Here is a 19,843-nt window from a genome sequence, read left to right on the forward strand (position 1 = left end):
AATGTATTTTCAGCTAGATGGAGGGACAGATGATGGATGGATGGATGGATGGATGGATGGAATGCACAAAGAGATGTAAGCTTAGAGACAGCTGCTCAGTTCCAGACTAAATATTGCAATCAATGTTTATCATCTGAACGCACACTGAGATGAGACATAACTCACCACAGAGCACTAGTCCGTGAGAGCTCAACTGTACAGCTACCATGCATTAATGACATCCCAGGAATATTATTGGTCTACACTGACTTGCTTCGTATCATAAAGTCAGTCAGAACACAAATGCTTCTTCCAGATGTCACTTGACAAAACAACCTTCTGCGTACCTTCCAGCAGTGATGGAGAGGGAACGGCGTACAGATGGAAAATCAAAGGAAACGTCCAAGCTGGCGGTCAGACTGGGAGGAAGGGCGGGAACCTCACATTGCAGTGCAACCAAGAACATTTCTATTTGCTCAACGTCGTAACTTTATCGTCTGTTCAGTAATCTGGTGGGTCTCCACACACACACACACACACACACACACACACACACACACACACACAATAAATGAGAAGGTACACAGAAGAGGCCATGGTTTCCATGGAATGAACAGGCAAGGGTTTGGTAGAATTCAGGAAACATAACATTTTCATTTGTTGCTGGGTTTCCCAGCTGTGACCACTAGCGAGACAGTGGTCAGTTTAGCCAGGGGGCTCAACGTACAAGTCCCATGGGGATACCAGACTGTCACCTAATAATAAGAGTATTCAGAGACAAGATCTTATTTCTCATTGAAAACAATAAAACTTTTTTGACATGATAAAACTGAAGAGAGAAGCTGGATGTGCAGATTGCAGAAGTTCCATTAGTGTCATTTTTTATACTTTATAGTTTTAAATTGAGCTATACATTTTCCCCACTGCCCTTCCTTCCTCCCTGCTCCTATTCTACCCTCCTCCCTGCTCCCCATGTTCCTGCAGCAGCCTTAATTCCTCTGAATGGCAGCTCTTCTTTCCCCCAAAGCAACCTCAGTCAGTTGTACCAAGGCTGCATTTTGTGGTAGATACCCCACTTCCCTAGAAAGAAAGGGGGATGCAGGACATCTGCAGGGCTGGCACATGTCTGGGAGTGGAGGGGCAGGAGGGCCGTACTCTTGAGAAGTAAAGATCCCTACTCTGCAGGAGAATTTCCTTTCTTACCTCGCTCAGCAGCCCATATACAGCTAGAATGCTCATTCATCAACCTTATCAGAGAACCCAAGCAATAGCTGCTCCTTAAATACAGCCTAAATAAAGAGCAGGGCCTGTATCCCAACACTGGCCTGGCACCAGAGGCATTCTTAAACCAGAGCCTTTCCGGCCCAGAGTGCTAGTCTGTGCAGAATCAGTGCCCACCCCCAGGAATACCCCTACGTCTGGAGAGCAAGGAGTGAAACAGAGTGAAGGGAGCTTGTTAAATGCTTAACCTGAATCCACCATGGTGATCCACACCCGTAATGTCAGAGCTCAGGCACCTGAGGCAGGATGACCTTGAACCCAAATTTAAGGTCAGACTGGGCTATTTATGTTGCCTCAAAAGAAAAAAAAAAGTGGTCATAGGTAGGATTTGGAGCCAAAACAAAATGGTTGTAGGATATGACAAAATCAGGCTGGAAGTGAGCTAGTAGCTTTCAAAGATCCTGAAGGTGTTACACAGACACCTGGGGAGGAGAAAGGCATCAATGGTTGTGCACAGCTGTGAACCCTACAAACTATAATACTAACATGCCAGACAGGGTGTGCCATCCGGTGTGGCAAAGCCATGGCTGTTACAGACAACACTAACGCGGCTGGCTGGATTTGACGCCTGTCCCCACAGGAAGAAATCCATGCCTAGTACCACAAACCTGGTCAAAGCCCCATACCTAAAGAGATAGAGACCTAGAGAATAACTTACAACTGGTGCCTTGCCAGATGCGCACACTGTATCCTAAACACCTATGTTCAAACGCAAAGGCTGTTCTCGGTCCTAACCAGAGAAGCCTCTCTCTGAAGAGAATAGTGGTGAAGGCAGAAACTCATGACTGCCATAAATGCCGAAAATAAGTGACACATGGGGTTCAACCCTCAATAAGACATTTAAAGCAGCCCCTCTAATGCTCAAGGAACAGAAAGAGGAGCCAGAAAGAATGCAGGAGCAGAGTAACGGTAGGGAGAAAGGTTGTGAAATGCCATGCAGTCAACTGTAGCATGAACTCACCACACCATCTGAGGTTGTCCACACAGGTTCTGCCCCAGACTAGCCCTGCCAACAGTCAGTCATGGATAAGGGAGGCTCTTAGGGGCTTCAGCAATTACTGCAAAACTATGAGCTACTGACATTCTGGGAAGAGGGAGGCATTGTCCTCAGTTGTACACCCGCAAATGAGCCCACCAGCCAATGGAGAGTTCTAAACCAGAAGGATACAAATGGCCCTGGTTAAACTCAGTGGATAATAAGACAGAGGCTGTTTGCTAGTAGCAATAAACCTGGATGAATTCAGAGCACAAGATGCTTAGCATGTCAATAAGTTCAGGTCTGTGATTTATTCCGAAACCAGATATTCTCTGAAGTCATCAATTAAGGATCCAATCTCAAATGATGGGCAGAAGGAGGAGGAGAAGAAGGAGGAGGAAGAATCTTTCTAACTTTTGAAGCAGTGGCAGGACTGATTCCTAACAGCATAAAAAAATATATTTAGGCTAAATGCGTCATTGAAGAAATCAAGAAATAAATTTTAGAATTCCAAGAATTTTTAAAAATGAGAACACAATGCACCAAAACCTATAGGTTACAATTAAAATAATCCTAAGAATGAAGTTAACAGTTACAAGTGACTCCGTTAGAAATTCAAGGTAGTCTCAAATAAATAATGACATGATGTGCCTAGGGCTTTAAAGAAACAAAAATGCGTGAAATGCAAAATCAGTAGACAGAAGTAAGTATAATTACTGATATGATATGGACATGAAAAAAAATCAGTGAAAAAGGACCAAGAGCTTTGAAAAGGAAAACAATACTGCCAAATTCTCTAATCAAATCTACAAAATTAGAAATGAAAAGAGAGTCATATGACAGGCACCAGTGAAATTCAGAGAATAATCATATATCAATATATATATATATATATATCAATAATATATTTTAATGTATATTTCATTAAGTTGGAAAATATAAAGGTAATGAATAAATTTTAAACACATATGACCTAGAAAAATTAAACCAAAGTGCATCAAATAATTTGTATACAGACCTGAAATAAATAATGAGATTGAATCAGTAATAATGACAACAACTATAAAATGTCCAGATAGACTCACTGTTGAATTCTAACATATTCCAAGGAGAGCAGAATTCAGGGCTTCTCAACTATTGTACAAAAGAGACACTTAAGGGATGAAGCCAAACTCTTTATGAGCCAGCATTACTCTGACACCAAAATTGAATAAAGACGCAATCAAAGAAGAAAATTATAACTCAATCTCCCTGAAGCAATTCTGAACAAAATATTTGCAAAGTAAACTTAAGAGCACAGTAAGAAGATCATTCACTGACCATGATCAAGTTGGCTTCATTCCAGAAATGCAGAGATGGTTCACCATACGCAAATCAGTAAATATAACAAATTAAATGGACAACCCCAAAAAATGAACTCATGTAGTAAACTAATAGAAACATGGAAGGGCTGTGACAAAATTCATTACTCACAGAAGATATAGCCATCATTCAATATAATAAAGCTATTTATGACAAACTACAACCAAAGTGGACTAGTGAAAAAGAACTCAAAACATGCCCATTAAGTCAAGAGAAGGTGAAAACACCACATTAGCCCAAGACCGTGTGTTTCAAGTCTCAGCTAGATCAAGGAAGTAGGAGAAAATAAAGAAGAAATAAATATGGTCCTATATATGAGACCCTAAAGAGCCACCAGCAAATTTGTAGAGTTGAATGCTTTCTGCAAAGTATCAGGATAAAATGTAAATATATATATAAATATATATGTATATGTATGTATATATATATACATATACATATATGCCTTTCTAAACACCAGTAGCTAACAGGTTGAGAAACAAAATCAAGGCAACAATCGCAAATGCAATTATGGAGGGGAAAAAAGGAATAAACCTATCTAACCAAGGAAGTGAAAGACTTCAGCAAGGGAAGTGTTAGCACAATGGAGAGGGATACCGAGGTATACACCAGAAGCCAGCAAGAGCTCTTATGCTCATGGACTGGAAGAATTGATATTGTAAAAATGAGTATGCTACCAAGAGCATCCTACAGATCCCCAGACTCAATGCAATGCTCATCAAATTGCTAAGCTATCCATCACAGTAGGAAGCACAAAAGATCCTGGATATTATATTAATAGCCAAGGTGGTCCTGGGCAAGAAAAGAACACTGAAAGTGTCTCCCCACATCTGATTTCGAGTTATACTGAAGACTTGTATCATCAAAACCCCTATTGGCACAAAAATTGATATGCAGATTGATGAACTAGAATAAAGAACTGACAAATCAACCAACACAATTATGGCTACATGATTGACAAACATTGAATAATATACATTGAAGAAATGGCAGCCTCTTTGAGAAAAAGTGCTGGGGATAGATTTCCTCAAGCAAAGGGGGAAACTGAATCCTTATCTCTCAGCATGTACACAAACCAAGTCGAAACAGATCAAAAACTTTATGTATGACTTAAAGTCTGAAACTATTAGAGGAAAAAGTCAGGGAAAAAACACTTTAAGGGACAGGCACAGGTGAGGATTTCCTAATAGAACCCTTGTCCTTCAGCAAGTAATCACTAAAAAAGGTACATGCAGTCAGGTTGCTGCTGCTATTACCACTAGACTGAGTTCTCAGAGAACTAACTGTAAAGATGATTTAAAATGAATTCCTAATTGGAGGAAAAAAGACTCACAGATACGTGGTTCTGACATTAGGCTTGACCTCTACACAACGGCTGGGAAGTAGTTCAGTGGGAGAGCGCTAACTAGCCTATGAGGCAGATGCTGTATTCCTTGCCTAGGACCACAAAAAAAAAAAAAAAAAAAAAAAAGAAAGAAAAGAAAAGAAAAGAAAAAAAGAGGGGGAAAGAGGAAGAGGGGAAAAGGGAAGGAGAGAAGAAGAAAGAGGAAGGAGAGGGAAGGAAGAAGAAGACAAGAAAAGATGCACAGCATCCCCAGGGGAGAAAAACTGAAAACCATTCTTGTGTTTAAAGAATACCTGGTCCTTCACGTTTCTCCATCCTGCTGGCTACATTTTCACGTTGGAGGTGTTCTTAGTGGCTGTTCAGTTCCGGAGATGAGTATAGAGTTATCCAAGCAAACACTCATTTGTCATCTCATTACAGACCCTGGAATGTTCTCCCACTTGGCATCCTCTCTCCCTCTCCGCCACCACACCAGGAGAGCCGTCTCCTTAAGAGCCAGCTCCTTGTCCATAGCCTTTATTTTATTTTAAGGTTGTTAATTTTTATTCTTAATTGTGTGCATGTGTGCACATGCGTATGTGTACATGCACTGGCAATGGAGGTCAGAAGAGGGAGGATCTGGAGTTAAAAGTAGCTGAAATTCATCTGACATGGGTGCTCGGGAACCGAACTTGGGCCCTCTGTGAGATTAGTGGGTGCTTTTAAACACAGAGCCATCTCTCTAGGCTCTCTATCCTTTGCCTCTTAGGGCTGCAGTGCAGCAGGCTTCCTCTAAATCCTGTGAGACTGCAGCTTTCACACACCAATAGAATACAGTCCAAGCCACTGACAGGTCACTGATGTAAGTGTTTTCCCTTGGGATTACATCAGGATAATCTAGGATAACAAAGAATACAAAAACCACTCCTTAATGATGCTGGAAAAAATAAAGTCAGTAATTCCATTATCCCAAATATAAATATCTCTACAGAAGCAAAGCCTCGCTGCCAAAATTTAATCTTCACTAAAAATAAGCTGTTTCCTGTGCTTAATGGGACGGAGCAGTTAAAACACCACCAAGTGACTACACCTACCTCACCACTAGGTCAGGAAACTCTATCTGACTGCCCAGAAAGGGCACAGACAGCTGACCCCAAAGTATGACGAAACCTCCCCAAGGCTGTGAACTGTGTGACAAGCAGAATCCTGCCTGCAGTTCGAGCTGCTCCATTACACCCACCTCCCCCTGTACCCTGCCTTTGAGGACCGGTTAGAACCACAGGATGACATGGACTTTCAAACCCCAACAGGAGGGCAGAGCTTGCTCCGTCCTGCCCTCTGACCTGCTCCCTGTCTCCCACCGCTAGGCACAACATCTCCCTTCCTCTTTGGTGTTGTATGGGCACACTCTTCTTTCTTACGTTTGCTTAGGACAGGACAGAAGCCTGAGGTGATGTAAAATGCTTTTTTAAAGCAGTCGAAATGAGAGAATGTCTCTATGCCTTGGAGGGAAAAAAATACAAAAAAAGCCAAGAGCAAGGAGGTGCATGGAACCTTCCTCAGCAGAATCGTGATGCCTTCTACTCTTCCTAGAATCCTGGCGCACTCTTCATACCCTCTTCAATGTTCTGCCATTCAGGGTTTCCCTCCATCCTTAAAGCATTTCGCTTTTAAAGCTTGGCTTCTTTTGAATGAAACGGGTATCTTGAGCTTCTGAGGGGATTTTTAAGTAATTATTAAGAAAATGCTGAAAACCATCCCAGTGTAATCCTGTCCAGTCCACATATGATGTATATAAAATTAGACAGTAGTGATTTCGATTTGTGGAGGCAGATCCACACATGGCATCTGGCCAGGAATGGTCATCCTTACTATGATGACCATCCAAAGGCTGGATGACGGAGGAAGAAGCCTCGTATTACAGCAAACCTCAAAGCAGTTCTTTTTCAAGAAGATATTAGATGATCTGTACTCTGTAATGTCTGCCAAGTATCCGAATCAGAAAAGCCACTAGACAGTTGTCTATATGATTCTAAATGGAGGTGAAGATGAGGCCTGATGTAGTTAAGGTGTGAAGACTTAGAAACTAATTAAAACAACAGGGAGGGAGAGAGGAAGGAAGGGAGGAAAAGAGGGAGGGGGAGAAAGGGAGGAAGAAAGAGAGGTTGGTTTTTAGATCCATGTGAACATCTGTTTATGGGGAGAACTAAGATTCCTTACGAAAAGAAATACAAAAAAAAAGAAATAAAAAAATGCACCAACAGCGACATCCCATAATCTCACGAACTTTTGTGATGAACCTGGCAGGAGGTACATGAGAAGAGGCAGCATTGGAATGAGTAGGAGACCTTGTCCTCAAAATACCATAGCGAAAGAAGTCAGTGGACTAGACATGAGCGAATCCAAGGGATGAGCACATGACAGGAAACCATCAAGTCGTCTGGGAGATTAGAACAGGATGATAAATTCCACCCAGGCCAGGAACCCCGAAAAGGTACAATAGGAAATATGATACTTTAGCTGGTTATTAAAGAATGTATATGAATTCATGTAGAGGGAGTACTTCAGCTGTGCGCGCATGCGTGCCTGTGGAAGTGCGTGTATGCGTGCATGCGGGCGCATCCTCTATGACCTGAGGCGGCACGGGTGATGATGAACGTACACAGTGGGCCTAATCAGCTGCCCCCAGCTGACTTTTCTTAGGCACTCCTTGATCACAGCACAAATATGAAATTCCAGAGTTACACAACTACTTTCAAAAATAAGCATTTTCAGTCAATTGCCGAATTCTCTACTAAGTAATGAGATTTTTACAGGATTATTAGTCTTACCTCCATGGGAAAAGCTTTGAAATTAACTGTGTGCTCAGAACCACGCTGGTTTTCTCTTCCCCAGTGAAATCTGACTTCATACAGTTCAAACTCATGTCCCTGAGGCAACGGTCCTCCCGACAGAACTGAAGAGAGAAAACGACACGGCTGAATGATGTCACGAGATTTACACACGAGAGGCATTTTGATTATGCTGCTGTTGTTGTCCCAAGAAGCTCCCCTGGGCTCTAAAGACTGAATTTGCAAAGTCAAAATGAGAACCATACTGAGGCAAATTTCAGCTGTCCAGGTTTCACTCACTTACGCTTGCCATTCAGATAGGACCTTGGTCATAATGTGGATGTTTTCCGTTTTTATTTCAGTCCAGGAATAGATAAGAAAACAAATCCTTCTTGAGACTTTTAAAAAAAAAAGATTTATTTTAAATTATGCACCGGTGTGTCAGATCCCCTAGAGCTAGAGTTACAATCAGTTACTAGCCACCTAGTAACTAGCCACTTGGTGCTGGGAACCAAGTTCGGGTCCTCTGCAGGAATAGGACTGCGGTAACCAGTGAGTCATCTGCCCGGTTCCTTACTGTGACTTTTAAGCTGGCCACTGATCAAGAGACAAGAATATGGTTAGGGGAAATCTGCCCTCTGCCGTAGATCGATCAATGAACTAAGCCACATCTTAGGGTCATCCTCTAGTGTTAGGAGACTTAAATCAGAGAAAAGGTCTAAGCTGATAAAATTATCCAAGAAGAGTTAATATTAATACAGCCAACAAGGGCTCTGGCTAAGAATAGTCGCTGCTTTTGCAGAGGATCCCAGTTTGGTTTCCAGCACCCCTTATGAGGCAGCTCACAACCTGCAATAACTCCTTTAGAAAAATGTAGAGCTCAATAAAATAAAGAAAGAGAGAGAGAGAGGGAAAGAGGGAGGGAGGGAACAAAATTTTGAATTTAGTTTGAGGTGCCACATAAATGTACTTTCGATCTATCCCTTAAGATTGACTGTTCATACACCAAAGTAAACCATCACTCTGACTCCACCCAGTGAAATCCTCTGCAGATACTACACTCCCTGTCTACAAATGCTGCTGATGAGGAAAACAGTTAACTCAGCAGTTTGTTTCCACATCACACTACATTCTGGGCCCTGATTCTTTGGCACTACTTGGCAAATTCCTTGTTGGGATGACATTTATTTGAATGAAATTACAATGAAGCAACAACATGATGGTTCTGATGACATGTCACATTTCCCCATAGTGACAGAGTTGGGAAGAGAAGCCGAAACTAGTTGATGCTGTTACTACAGGTCCCCATTTCTTATCTGCACTTTAACAAACCTTGCCATGATGCTTAAGAGATGTAGAAAGAGCTCCCAAAGGAATACTCTACAAAATCAGAGAGTCATGTGACAATTTGATGAACAAACATTTACCTAAAGCTTTCTAAGCTTCATAATCCTTTGATGAAAACAAATTTACCATGTAATTCAAAAGCAGTGACTGGAGAAGAATTTCTTTATAGTATATTTGAACTGAATACACATTTTGAGTGGAGTGACCACAGGGTAGATAGAGCAAAAGGATCTGATCTCAGCAGTAGCCAGGCACTCCCAGTGCAGGCAGCCAGACATCCCCAGTGCAGCAAGGCATCCCCAGTGCAGCCAGACATCCCCAGTGCTGCAAGACACCCCCAGTGAAGTCAGACACCCCCAGTGCAGCCAGGCACTGCTGTGGACTATTCCTTTACACTGTGAGAATATATGTTGCTATGATTGGTTTAATAAACAAGTTGACTAGCCAGTAGCTGAACAGAATAAAGTTAGTCAGGGAAGCCAAACTGAGAATGATGGGATGAGTCAGGAGTTGCCAGCCCGATGCAGAGGGAGTAGGAGATGAACATGCCAAGCACATGTTCCAGCACAAATAAGGAATATGGGTTAACTTACAATGTAAGAGCTGGTTAGTAATAAGCCTGAGCTGTTGGCCAAAAATTTGTAATTAGTATTAAGTCTCAGAGTGGATATTTAGGACCAGGCAGTAGGGACAGGAAATTTCCACCTACAAGGCACCCAGTGCAGGCAGACATACCCAGTGCAGACAGACATCTCCAGTGAAGCCAGGCTTCCCAGGTACCTAAACAGTGTTCCCAATAAGAAGTATCAGAGACAGTGAAGACAGCATTTGGACAGTAGAAAGACACCTAACTAGGGCAAGAGAGAACCAGATAGCATACACAGAATCATTGAAGACTTTCTGGAATGACAGCCAAGCTGAACCTTGAAGAATATGCTAATATTCTTCCATATTCAAATAGAAAACTGCAGCCAATGCAGGAAGAAGAGCCTGGGAAAGGCTCAAGATAACCAAGTAGTTTACATATGTTCTAAGAAAACTGTAAGTCACCAGTAGACAGAGGCTCTACACGGGGCAGGTAGGATTAGGAATGGCCATCTAACCTAAAATTAGATTGAAAACTATAAAAGACCCAGAAGTAAACATTTCTAATTAAAATTGCTGTAAGACATTACAGTGGGTAGCACAGATGAGCAAGAGAGATTAGCAGTTTCTCTTATACTGATGACCAAGTAAAAATGTCCTCACTGAGCACAGGGGGGCATGCACCTGTAATTCCAGTACTCACAGGCAGAAGCAGGAAGATGGAGAACTGGAGTCCAGCCTGGGCTGATAGCAAGAATATATTTCATAAAACCAGTATTTACCCTTTGTAGTCAGACGGAGGTCGGGCAATGCCACACACCTGGGTACCAGACTGTCCTCAAAAGAAACTCATCCTGATCTCTAGTCACTGTCTATGGCTTCTGTTACCTTCATTCAATCACAAACTGAAAATACTGAGTTTAAAAATTCAAGCAAATAGATTTCCTCCCCATAATTTTTATTCTAATATGCATTAACAACTTTTATATAATTATTATATAGTGCTAATTTTGTACTGTGTCTAATTTATAAGATAAACTTTATCATGAGTAAATATAACAAGAAGAACAATGTAGAAAGAGTTTAGCACGCGCCATGGGGTCTGAGAACCTAGCTACTGACAATAAATGAGAACTAATGTCACTATATTTTAATATTTATGCTATTTTTCATATCATTCTAAATATGTTCCGTTTCCTTTAGTGTGTACACATCAGATGTGAAGATTCGTGCCATTCATCAGTCCTGATGGGAAAGCAAGTAATATATGTGACCGCTTTAGATAACTTCTTCAACTCAAGGAGATGATGAGGCAAGGGGCCTGGTCAAGTCATCACCACCAGTAGGATGGGCCACACTCCAGGCTCAGTGGAAATCTGCCGCTTTCCACCAGATCTGATGTAGAGACAGATGGTGACAGGACCTGAGCCATGGTCCAATCTTGGGGTCTCCACTCCTGCCCGTGTCTATCCATTCCTTCCTCTCCCTACTCCACACACCCACTAACCATTCGAGTTCTGCAGCCCTGTGGCAGCCCTACTTTTCCGCTGGGTACCGAAATAGCCTCAGTCTCGGGTTAGCACTGAGTCCTTCTCTGTCCTTCATCCCAACTCATCCTGTGCTACTTACTGTGCTAATTTTCCCAGGTCAACATGATGCTTGAGACTCCTCTCGGGAGGAGTCTTTCAACTCTGTTCATGGTCCCTCAGGGCTGTGTTCTTACACACCCTCAGTCTTGTGATTCCCATTAACCTCGACAGCACAAATACATCTTGCAGGCATGCTACACGAGTCACCATGCCTTGTCCTAGCATCTCCACATTTCCTCTATATCCTTGGTTTTTTTTTCAGCTCTCTGCTCCCTATAGCACCAACCTATAAGCATATTTACCCTTGATGACTTCAAATCCTACTTTCTCCCCAAACCCTTCTCCAATAATTTCCCTTCAATATTGAACGATCTCCCTTAAACAGCTCTGCCTCTGACTGAAATTTACTACACCCAAAGCACAGGAGATAGAAACATAACATTGCCAACTGCATTCTGTCAGCCAGAGGAAACCAATGAGCAAGTGAGTTTGCTGCACAGCCGCGCCTCCCGCTTCTCCTGACACATCAGACTTCCAGCAGACCAGCCATGCTCCATCCAGGCCCTCCCCTTCCCACACCACAGGTAGGTCAGATAGCCAGTACCTATTTCCAGCCTTTTGTCCTCCTAGCTGAGAGTGTCTCGAGTTTATACTGCTGTGGTAAACAACCAGCAAGCGTTGAGGTGACAGACAGGACTTGTCGGGAGATGAAGGAGCACATGTGTCATGCTGTGGAAGATTAGCTGAAGATGGGTGACATTTGTTTATGCTGTGGAACACTTGCTTAATGACACAAAGATGCGTTGTATTCTTTCACGCTGCATTTGTTTAACTCTGTGAAGCTGTGATACTTTGCCTGTCTAAAATACCCTGATTGATCTAACAAAGAGCTCAACAGCCACTAGCTAGGCAGGAGAAAGGACAGGCAGGGCTGGCAGGCAGAGAGAATAAACAGGAAGAAAAATCTGGGAAGAAGAAATGGAAGAGAGAGAAAAGGAGAGGAGGACATCAGGGTCCAGCCACCCAGCTGCACAGCAAGCCACGGAGAAAGGGGTGAAGAAATGCATATAGACTAGAGAAAGATAAAAGCCCAGAGACAAAAGGTAGATGGGATAATTTAGGTTAAGAAAAGCTGGCTAGAAACAAGCCCACCTACGGCTGGGCATTCATAAGTAGTGAAAAGTCTCCATGTGTGTAATTATTTGGGAGCTAGGTGGTGCCACTCCCCAAAGTGGGAAGAAAAAAAAACAATGACAGCGTCAGAAAGAAAAAATACCACCTGCCTCACAGAATGACAGTGGCATTCCAAAGGACACCTGTGAAAGCCTGGTACATTTGTTCTCTGTAGGTCCCGAACTCTGAGCTGAACATAATGGGGAAGCTGTAGAGCTTTCTGACTTGTGGAATGGCTCACGTAAAGCATGTCTTCCTCAGGAGGACTGACTTCCCTCCCTGGATCGTTCAAGAGGAGGCTGTCCCAACCCGCCATGGGATACGCAACATAGGGCCAGTCTGTTGATGGAAACAGCCCGGAACAAAGCAGCACACAGTCTCTCCACTATACTGTCTATGCGACAGGAACCTCGAGGAGGAAGCTAAACAGCCCAGTACACTAAGGAACAAATAAAGAACTGGCAGGGAGAAGGCAGTCAAAACTAAAACAACCCTCAGATAACTGTCGGAGACCAGCCAGAGCATTTCCACACACCACACTTCAAGCCCAGTAGAGCTGGAATCTGACAGGCTTTTACAGTTCCCACTGGGGAGAGCATGTGGGAAGGTCAGCAGAGGCCTCAGCCTGAGAAAGTCTCAGCAAAGCCGCACGGTAGGGAGGCTAGGAGCTGAGTTCAAGAAATGCCTCAAGTTCACTGTGAGGCAGTGACCATATACAGGAACTGTGTCAGCAAGACAACCATGTTAAACAATGAAATTATACTACAAAAGTGGTGTCATCATTTGGGGCAATTCTTTGTGAGTTGAGTTTTATTTATTTATTTTTTTTTACAATAAAAACATGAAAAAAGTTAAAAGAAAAGAAAAAAGTGCTCATGGCCACAGGTATCCTCAGAGGAACTAAGATCGCAACAGCCGGTAATAAAACCTCAGCCTTAGTCCCTAAAACAAGACCACAGCACTTATCCTATGAACATTGCTTTTTACCTTAAAATGATAACTTGTGGGACAGCAAAATGATTCATCAGGTAAAAGCACATTCTGCAAAGCCTGATAACCTAAATTCGATCCCAAGAACCCCTGTAAACGCGGAAGGAGATGTACGGCCATAAAATTGCCCTCTGACCTCCCTATGCTTGAACCCTCAAAACACACATGCACACACCATACACACACACACACACACACACACACACTAATAACAAAAATAATCATTCAAACAACAAGTTTTTTAAAAGCATGTGAGTGGGATATGACACTCATGACTACAATACTAGCATGTAGGAGACAGAGGCAGGAGGATTCCTGGGACTTCAAAACCCACTCCAACACATAGTGATTTTCAGGCCAGCCTTGGATAACTTACTGAGATCCTATCCCAAAAGCAAAACAAAACCAGAAAAATGAATAAAGAAATGGATGAAATGTAAAGGACATGGCACTGTTATCAGGGAATACGTCCCTCCCCAGGGGCTTCCTTCCCTCCTCAAGCCTCGTGACACAAAAGGGGACTGTGCCAGGGCAGGATGGCTGAGGGGAGAATGTAAAAGCACAGAGAGAAGCCAAAGCAACCAAGGGAGCTGCTGGCTGGCCCGACATTCTGATCTAGTAAAACAGAGGCGACAGCAGAGACGCCCCCTGGAGGCACACCCACAGCAGGACATGGCCTACTGAAGCCAGGTCCAAGTGCATTCTGCCCCAGAGAATGGAAAGAGTCCTCCCTTTACCCTCTGCAGTCTGAGGACACCACAACGAGGTGCAGTCTATGCAGTGAAGCCCATTCTTCTTGGGTGCCGCATCTGCGCACACCCCAAGCTGAGACTTGCCAGATTCTAGAACTGGAAGACTGAAACTCCCTTTAGTGGTTTGAAAGAAAGTGGCCCCCAAATGGAGTGACATTAGTGAGAGGTGTGGCCTTGCTGGAGGAAGTGTGTCACTGTAGGGGTGAGCTTTGAGGTCTTCTCTGTTCAATCTACACCCAGTGAGATAAACTGCTTCCTGTTTGCCTGTGCAAGATGAAGAACTCTCAGCTACCTCTCCAGCAACATGTCTGCCGCATGCTGCCATGTGACCACCATGATGGTAATGGCCTGAACCTCTGAACTGTAAGCTACCCCAAATTAAATGTTTTCCTTTATAAGAGGTGCTATGATCGTGGTGTCTCTTCACAGAAACAGAAATGCTAACTAAGAAACTCCTATTATCATAAATCACATTTTAGCATAGCAGCCAAAAGGAAAAAGAGACCAGGGCAGACTCGGAATGGGTGGGCATTGGGTGTGCCTGGATGTGGGCGGAGGCACAGGGAAGGAGAGCGCAAACAGGAAATGAAGGTCTCTGAAAAGAGTGGTTCACTCTGCACCCCACTCTCCATAATCAGACAGCTGCCTTTATGGTCCTTGGCAGATGGACAGCGAAGAGGAACACAGCATAGTGTGGTGCTCTCTTGGCTGTTGACAAGAGTTAGAATGCAGACGTCCACACTGGGGCCAGCTCTCCCCACCCACTGTGCCTCAAAAGAGCAGGCACAACAAGCAGGTACGTTCTGAGGACGCCGAGCCAACCTCCAGGTCAATGTCTGCTTCCATTACTGACCATGTGACCAGACCACAGCCTCTCCCACCGTGAACTGAGCTTCTAGACTGTATTTTAGGGCCATTCCTAAGGAGCAGCAGAGAGCGGGGTCACTAGGTTTTTGACAGGAACCTCCAAGAGGAAAGGATGGAGCTGAATTGATAGCAGGAGCCCAGAATAAACAGGAATCCAGGAAGAAGGCTCCAGCAAAGAACGAAGGAAGATCTCGTTTTCATGAAACACTGAATGGAGAAATTCAAAGGAAATGAATTCGAAAATCAGTAGCAGTTTTTTGGAAACTGAAAGTGTGAGGGCAGAAATGGAAAGTGTGTATGTTGGCTTTTCAGTGTCAGCGCGGACGTACAGGGAGGGACCGCTCCCAGAGCAGCAGAAAGGACAAGAAGGAAGAGAGGATGACTTGGTGGCTTTGATGTCCTGAGACAGCACTGTCATCTGTCAGCATTAAAGGTGGATTCCTGTAAGGTAACTTTAAAAATAAGTAAACAAAAATACAGTAGCTTCAAGGTGGTGGGGGGAGATTCCATAAAGGAAATAGAAACGGCAGGTGTAACATCATATCAATAATGTTCTGAGTTTAATTTTAATAGCTATAATTTAGGCACATGGGGCGAAACCAGGACAGAAGAGGCTTATAAGACCCACCTCCCCTTCCATAGCAGGGAGCCTGCAGAATGCTTAAATAGCAGAACAAATAACATAAAGGTGGTATTAAGAATAAAAGAGAAACCATTTTAAAAGGTTCAGCCCTGAAAAGAAACATCTAAGTAACACAAAACCAGCAGGTTGTATTTATATATTTAGGAATATATATGTATGTACATTTACATACATGTATATGACAACAATTAATTTTAAAATGGTTATGAGTTTGAATGAAAGCCAGAAGAGGAATATGTGAGGGTTTAGGGAAAGGAAGGGAAAATGATGTAATTATATTATAATTTCAAAAAACAAAATAGTAATTCTTAAAGGTTCAAAGTGGTTGTTACTAGAGAAAAACAGAAATTGTAGGTGGGATGAGATAGGCTGTAGCTAGAAGTAGAGAATGTGCAGAAATAGTCAACTATTCAAATTATGTCTGCAGTCAATTTTGATGAAGAAAAACTCCATTAAATGGATTATAGTGCTCAGCGTTTAAAGAAGCTGGAATACCCCAGGAAACAGTAATAAACTAATCAAGACCTTTTTTTTTTCAGTTACTTGTCTCTTTTTGGTAAGTGCTCACTGTATAGATTAGGCTAGCCTGGACTCACAGAGATGAATCTTCCTCAGTCTCTGGAGTACTGGGATTAAAGGTGTGCACCACCACACACAGCACCGATTAACTTGTAGGTTTGTTCAAATATTGTAAGGGAGAGATTACCGCAGTGACAGAAAGAGGGCAGGACACGTGAGGAAGAAAAGTGGAGGACAAAGCCAGGATCATGACAGAAGTACAGACAGCTCTTCCTGCCCATCACTCTGGAGTGGAGGTCAGAGGAGGAAACAGGCAGAGGAGCGTACAAAGTACACAGTAATGTAAAATATACAATGACCAGAGGGTAAACAACTCTGAAACATTCTGATTTCGGCTCAAAGTTCAGTGTGTGAACTTAGTAAAAATCATAGTAACTCCATACAATAGACAAACTGTCCTTCAGGAGCTGTTCCCGCCTTGATTAAACTCACAAGAGCTTCGAAGATACATGCTCTCTCTCACGGGTTCCGAATAAAGTTCTCAAACAGGAGCTAGAGGAAGGAATCTGCACCTTCCTTGTCTAATGACAGACCTGAAGGTTCTATGGTTTAAAATACCTAGTCTATCAATTTGAAATTAATGCGAGCACAGCCTGTCTGTGAAGCACTTCAACATTCACCACACTCTGATTCTTTCGAGGAGGAAAACAGCCATTACTTCCCTTGGAAAACACAATGTTAAAGCTTATTTTTCTAATCTGCTTTCGTCTCTCCTACATTAAAACTGAAAAACCAATTTCCCTGAAAACTTAATTTTTCAACAAAACACTTCAGATTCATTTCGACTAGGTTCAAGAAGAAGGGGATGGGAGTTAAAAATAGAACAAAGAGCCTGGTTTCCATTTAAATATCTGGTTGAGTTCAGAGGATGCTCTTAACTGTCCTTCAAATGATGTCCTTAAAATTCTCTACTAACTGTCATAAATAGAGAAGGGCAACTCACTTTGGAAAGTTTACATTAAATAAGGGTGACATTAAAAAGTAAATTCTGATCTTTGGTTTCACCAACTAGTAAAACAAGGAACTGTGACTAAATGGTTTTGGCTAATCGATAATTTAGAACAAAATGCACAGCAGAAAAACTCCAATAAGCACGCCTGTAAACATGTTCTCCTCACAGTCCAGTCCATGTTTGCTCAGGCAACAGAGGCAGCTCCAGGCACAGCGCTGGGAGAACGGCCAGCTGAGATAGTCATCACTTCTCCCTCGTAGCCCTCCACAGTTATTTCCTAATTCCCAGGAAATGTAAAGAACTATGAAACTAGAAAGGGCATTGGTGCCCCCTTTGAAACCTATAAGCTAAATCAGAGATTGTTCACTTGCTCACAAGAGCACAGAAACATGCTTCCCCAAATACCTGATTTTGACTTCAGGATAACTTGAATGGTGTGCCCGTCGTTGGTGACTTCACAGTCTCGGCAGACCACGTAATTTGGAGACAGGCGGACATCCAGCAGCGAGGGATCGTACCTGGCTTCTCTGGAGTTTAAGTTGATAGGAGACTGGTACTCCCCATTAGCATCGGGAAACACCAAGCCCCACTCAACACCTGATGAGAAAATGACAAAAATTGATAATAGGCTTTTTTTTTAGTTAATAACAGTAAAATATAACATAAAAGCTCATAATCCATGACATCATAGCTATGGCTACCATCTGTATATAAATGAAATAAGAGAAATGTCTATGAGTTTTTACATTCATAACGTGAGTGATCTGTTGTTAAATAGAATACTACACACAAAATCCCTCACGGTGTTTATATCTGTGCACACAGATGACTTGATTTGGGGATTTGGGGAACTTAAGTCATCTTTAAGTGATTAGAAACATTACCACAGATATTTACTCTGCTTATCAGTTCAATTATGTGCAATACTTAGAAAATATCAGCAACGCTCAACATGCACAGAGACAGCGAGCAGAAACCCCGTAATGCTAAGGATGAACACTTGTTTAAAAAACACAGCGTCCCATACATATATTTGTGGACTCCTCTGCGCTTTTCTTTTCCATGCATACAGTAAACATGGGCATTAATGGCAATTAGGAGCCCTGGGGATTCAGGGAGAGATTTAGGAAACTGCTTTTAAAGTCACCAAGAGCCCTGACCCAGCTTGCAATTCGGGACGCATTTGGTTGTACCTCCCCAAGACTAGAAAGCAACTGGGTTTCAGGTCTGCTGGGGTCTGGGCTCCTGGGGCACAGCAAGTGCGAACCGCAGTCGGGCATTTTTGGAGGGGAAGGTGCGGGACCGCGTCGCAACAGCAGCCCCGTCGCGAGCCTACCTTCCTCGTAACCCCACTCCACGCCCTCCTCTTCCTCCTCTTCGTCTTCCTCCTTCTCGGGGAAGGCGACTGCATCCTCGATGAAGCTCAGGTCAGCCATGGGCAGCTGTGAGACCCGGGTGCAACCGACGCGGGCGGCAGTCCCCGCGAGCACGAGCGGCGGCGAGTCGGACGCGGGCCCGCGCGTTTTAAGGCCGGTGGGGGCGTGTCTGGCCCGAGGACCCGCCCCGACTTACACCCCCAACACACGAACACACGGGGAGAGAGCAGCCAGCGAAAGAGGAGCTGGGGCTGCTGCTCCCCAGGAAACCTGCTGCACCCAAGCCCTAGGAGCCCTTCCAGAAGCCGCGGGACCCCAGGACCAGCCTGGCCCGGGGCGCTTTCCTTGCTCCAGGCAGTTCCCTAAAAAGAGCGGATGGGTGGCCTTGCTTTGGGAGGGGGTTTGAAGACCGCGAACTCAACAAGATTGGGCAGACTGTTTATTCTCCATCATTTACCCCGTAAGTTTTGTTGGGACTTGGTTTTGTGAGACAGGGTCTCAAGGAAAACAGTCTGGCCTCAAACTCCTCCCGGTGGAGAAAGGATGACCTTGAACTGCACAGGCCTCTGGTTTGCAAACACTGGGATTTCGCTGCCTGGGGAGCTGTCCTGGGAGCTAGTTTTACTTTTTAACTCCTCCTTAGAGCACAGTGAAAATGAGTATAGAATTGTTTCCCCCCCAAGAAACTACTACAAACATTTTCAGAAAATAAATAAATAGAAAATTTAGCATCAAGAAGTAGGTATAGTTTGGAAGGTTTTTACTAAATGTATTTCTAAGACATTGAAATAGGGAGTTTGGTCCACTTTCTAAGTCTAGGGTACTGCTTCTGACTCACCTTACTGCATACACAGCTCCCAAGCGTTTCGTGAAATCGTGCAAATAATGAAGTGCACACATTACGAAACAAACAGGAACTTTCCCCGATCCAAAGAGGTCAAGCCGTCACCTCTGAAACCTGTTTCCCAACCGTAGGCTAATGCTCCAGTCTTGAGTTCCCGCCCTGTTCAGTAACCCCTAAGCTCCTTTCCTCCACATCTTAGGAGATATATTTGCATAATAAGCTCGGCTTCAGATGTGGAGTACAATTTACCTTTTATATAGCCTGTGCACACTCCAATATCTGCCAGCAGATTAATGGACTGTGGTTCCTAGATCGTAACATCTATATGTTTGCCAGTTCCTCAAACAGGATGGAGGTGATTCATTGGGGAACTTTAAGGTGCTGGGTTCCTAT

At 43.4% G+C, this 19,843-nt stretch overlaps 1 protein-coding gene across 1 annotated transcript in view; it reads right to left on the reverse strand.

The window, feature by feature from the left end:
- The window catches only part of Ca8 (carbonic anhydrase 8), a 70,030-nt gene extending 51,293 nt beyond the window's left edge, over positions 1-18,737 (reverse strand). The window contains exons 1-3 of the mRNA XM_041657876.1: positions 18,567-18,737; positions 17,636-17,827; positions 7,754-7,878 (exon numbers count right to left, since the gene is read on the reverse strand). Coding sequence (XP_041513810.1) covers positions 7,754-7,878; positions 17,636-17,827; positions 18,567-18,666 — 417 coding nt within the window. The 5' untranslated portion in view covers positions 18,667-18,737. The remainder of the gene's footprint in view (positions 1-7,753; positions 7,879-17,635; positions 17,828-18,566) is intronic.
- Positions 18,738-19,843: the final 1,106 nt, after the last annotated feature.

Source organism: Microtus oregoni, unplaced genomic scaffold, assembly GCF_018167655.1.
Source record: "Microtus oregoni isolate MIOR12 unplaced genomic scaffold, Mior012 000008F_ref0000371, whole genome shotgun sequence".
Classification (NCBI taxonomy): Eukaryota; Metazoa; Chordata; class Mammalia; order Rodentia; family Cricetidae; genus Microtus; species Microtus oregoni.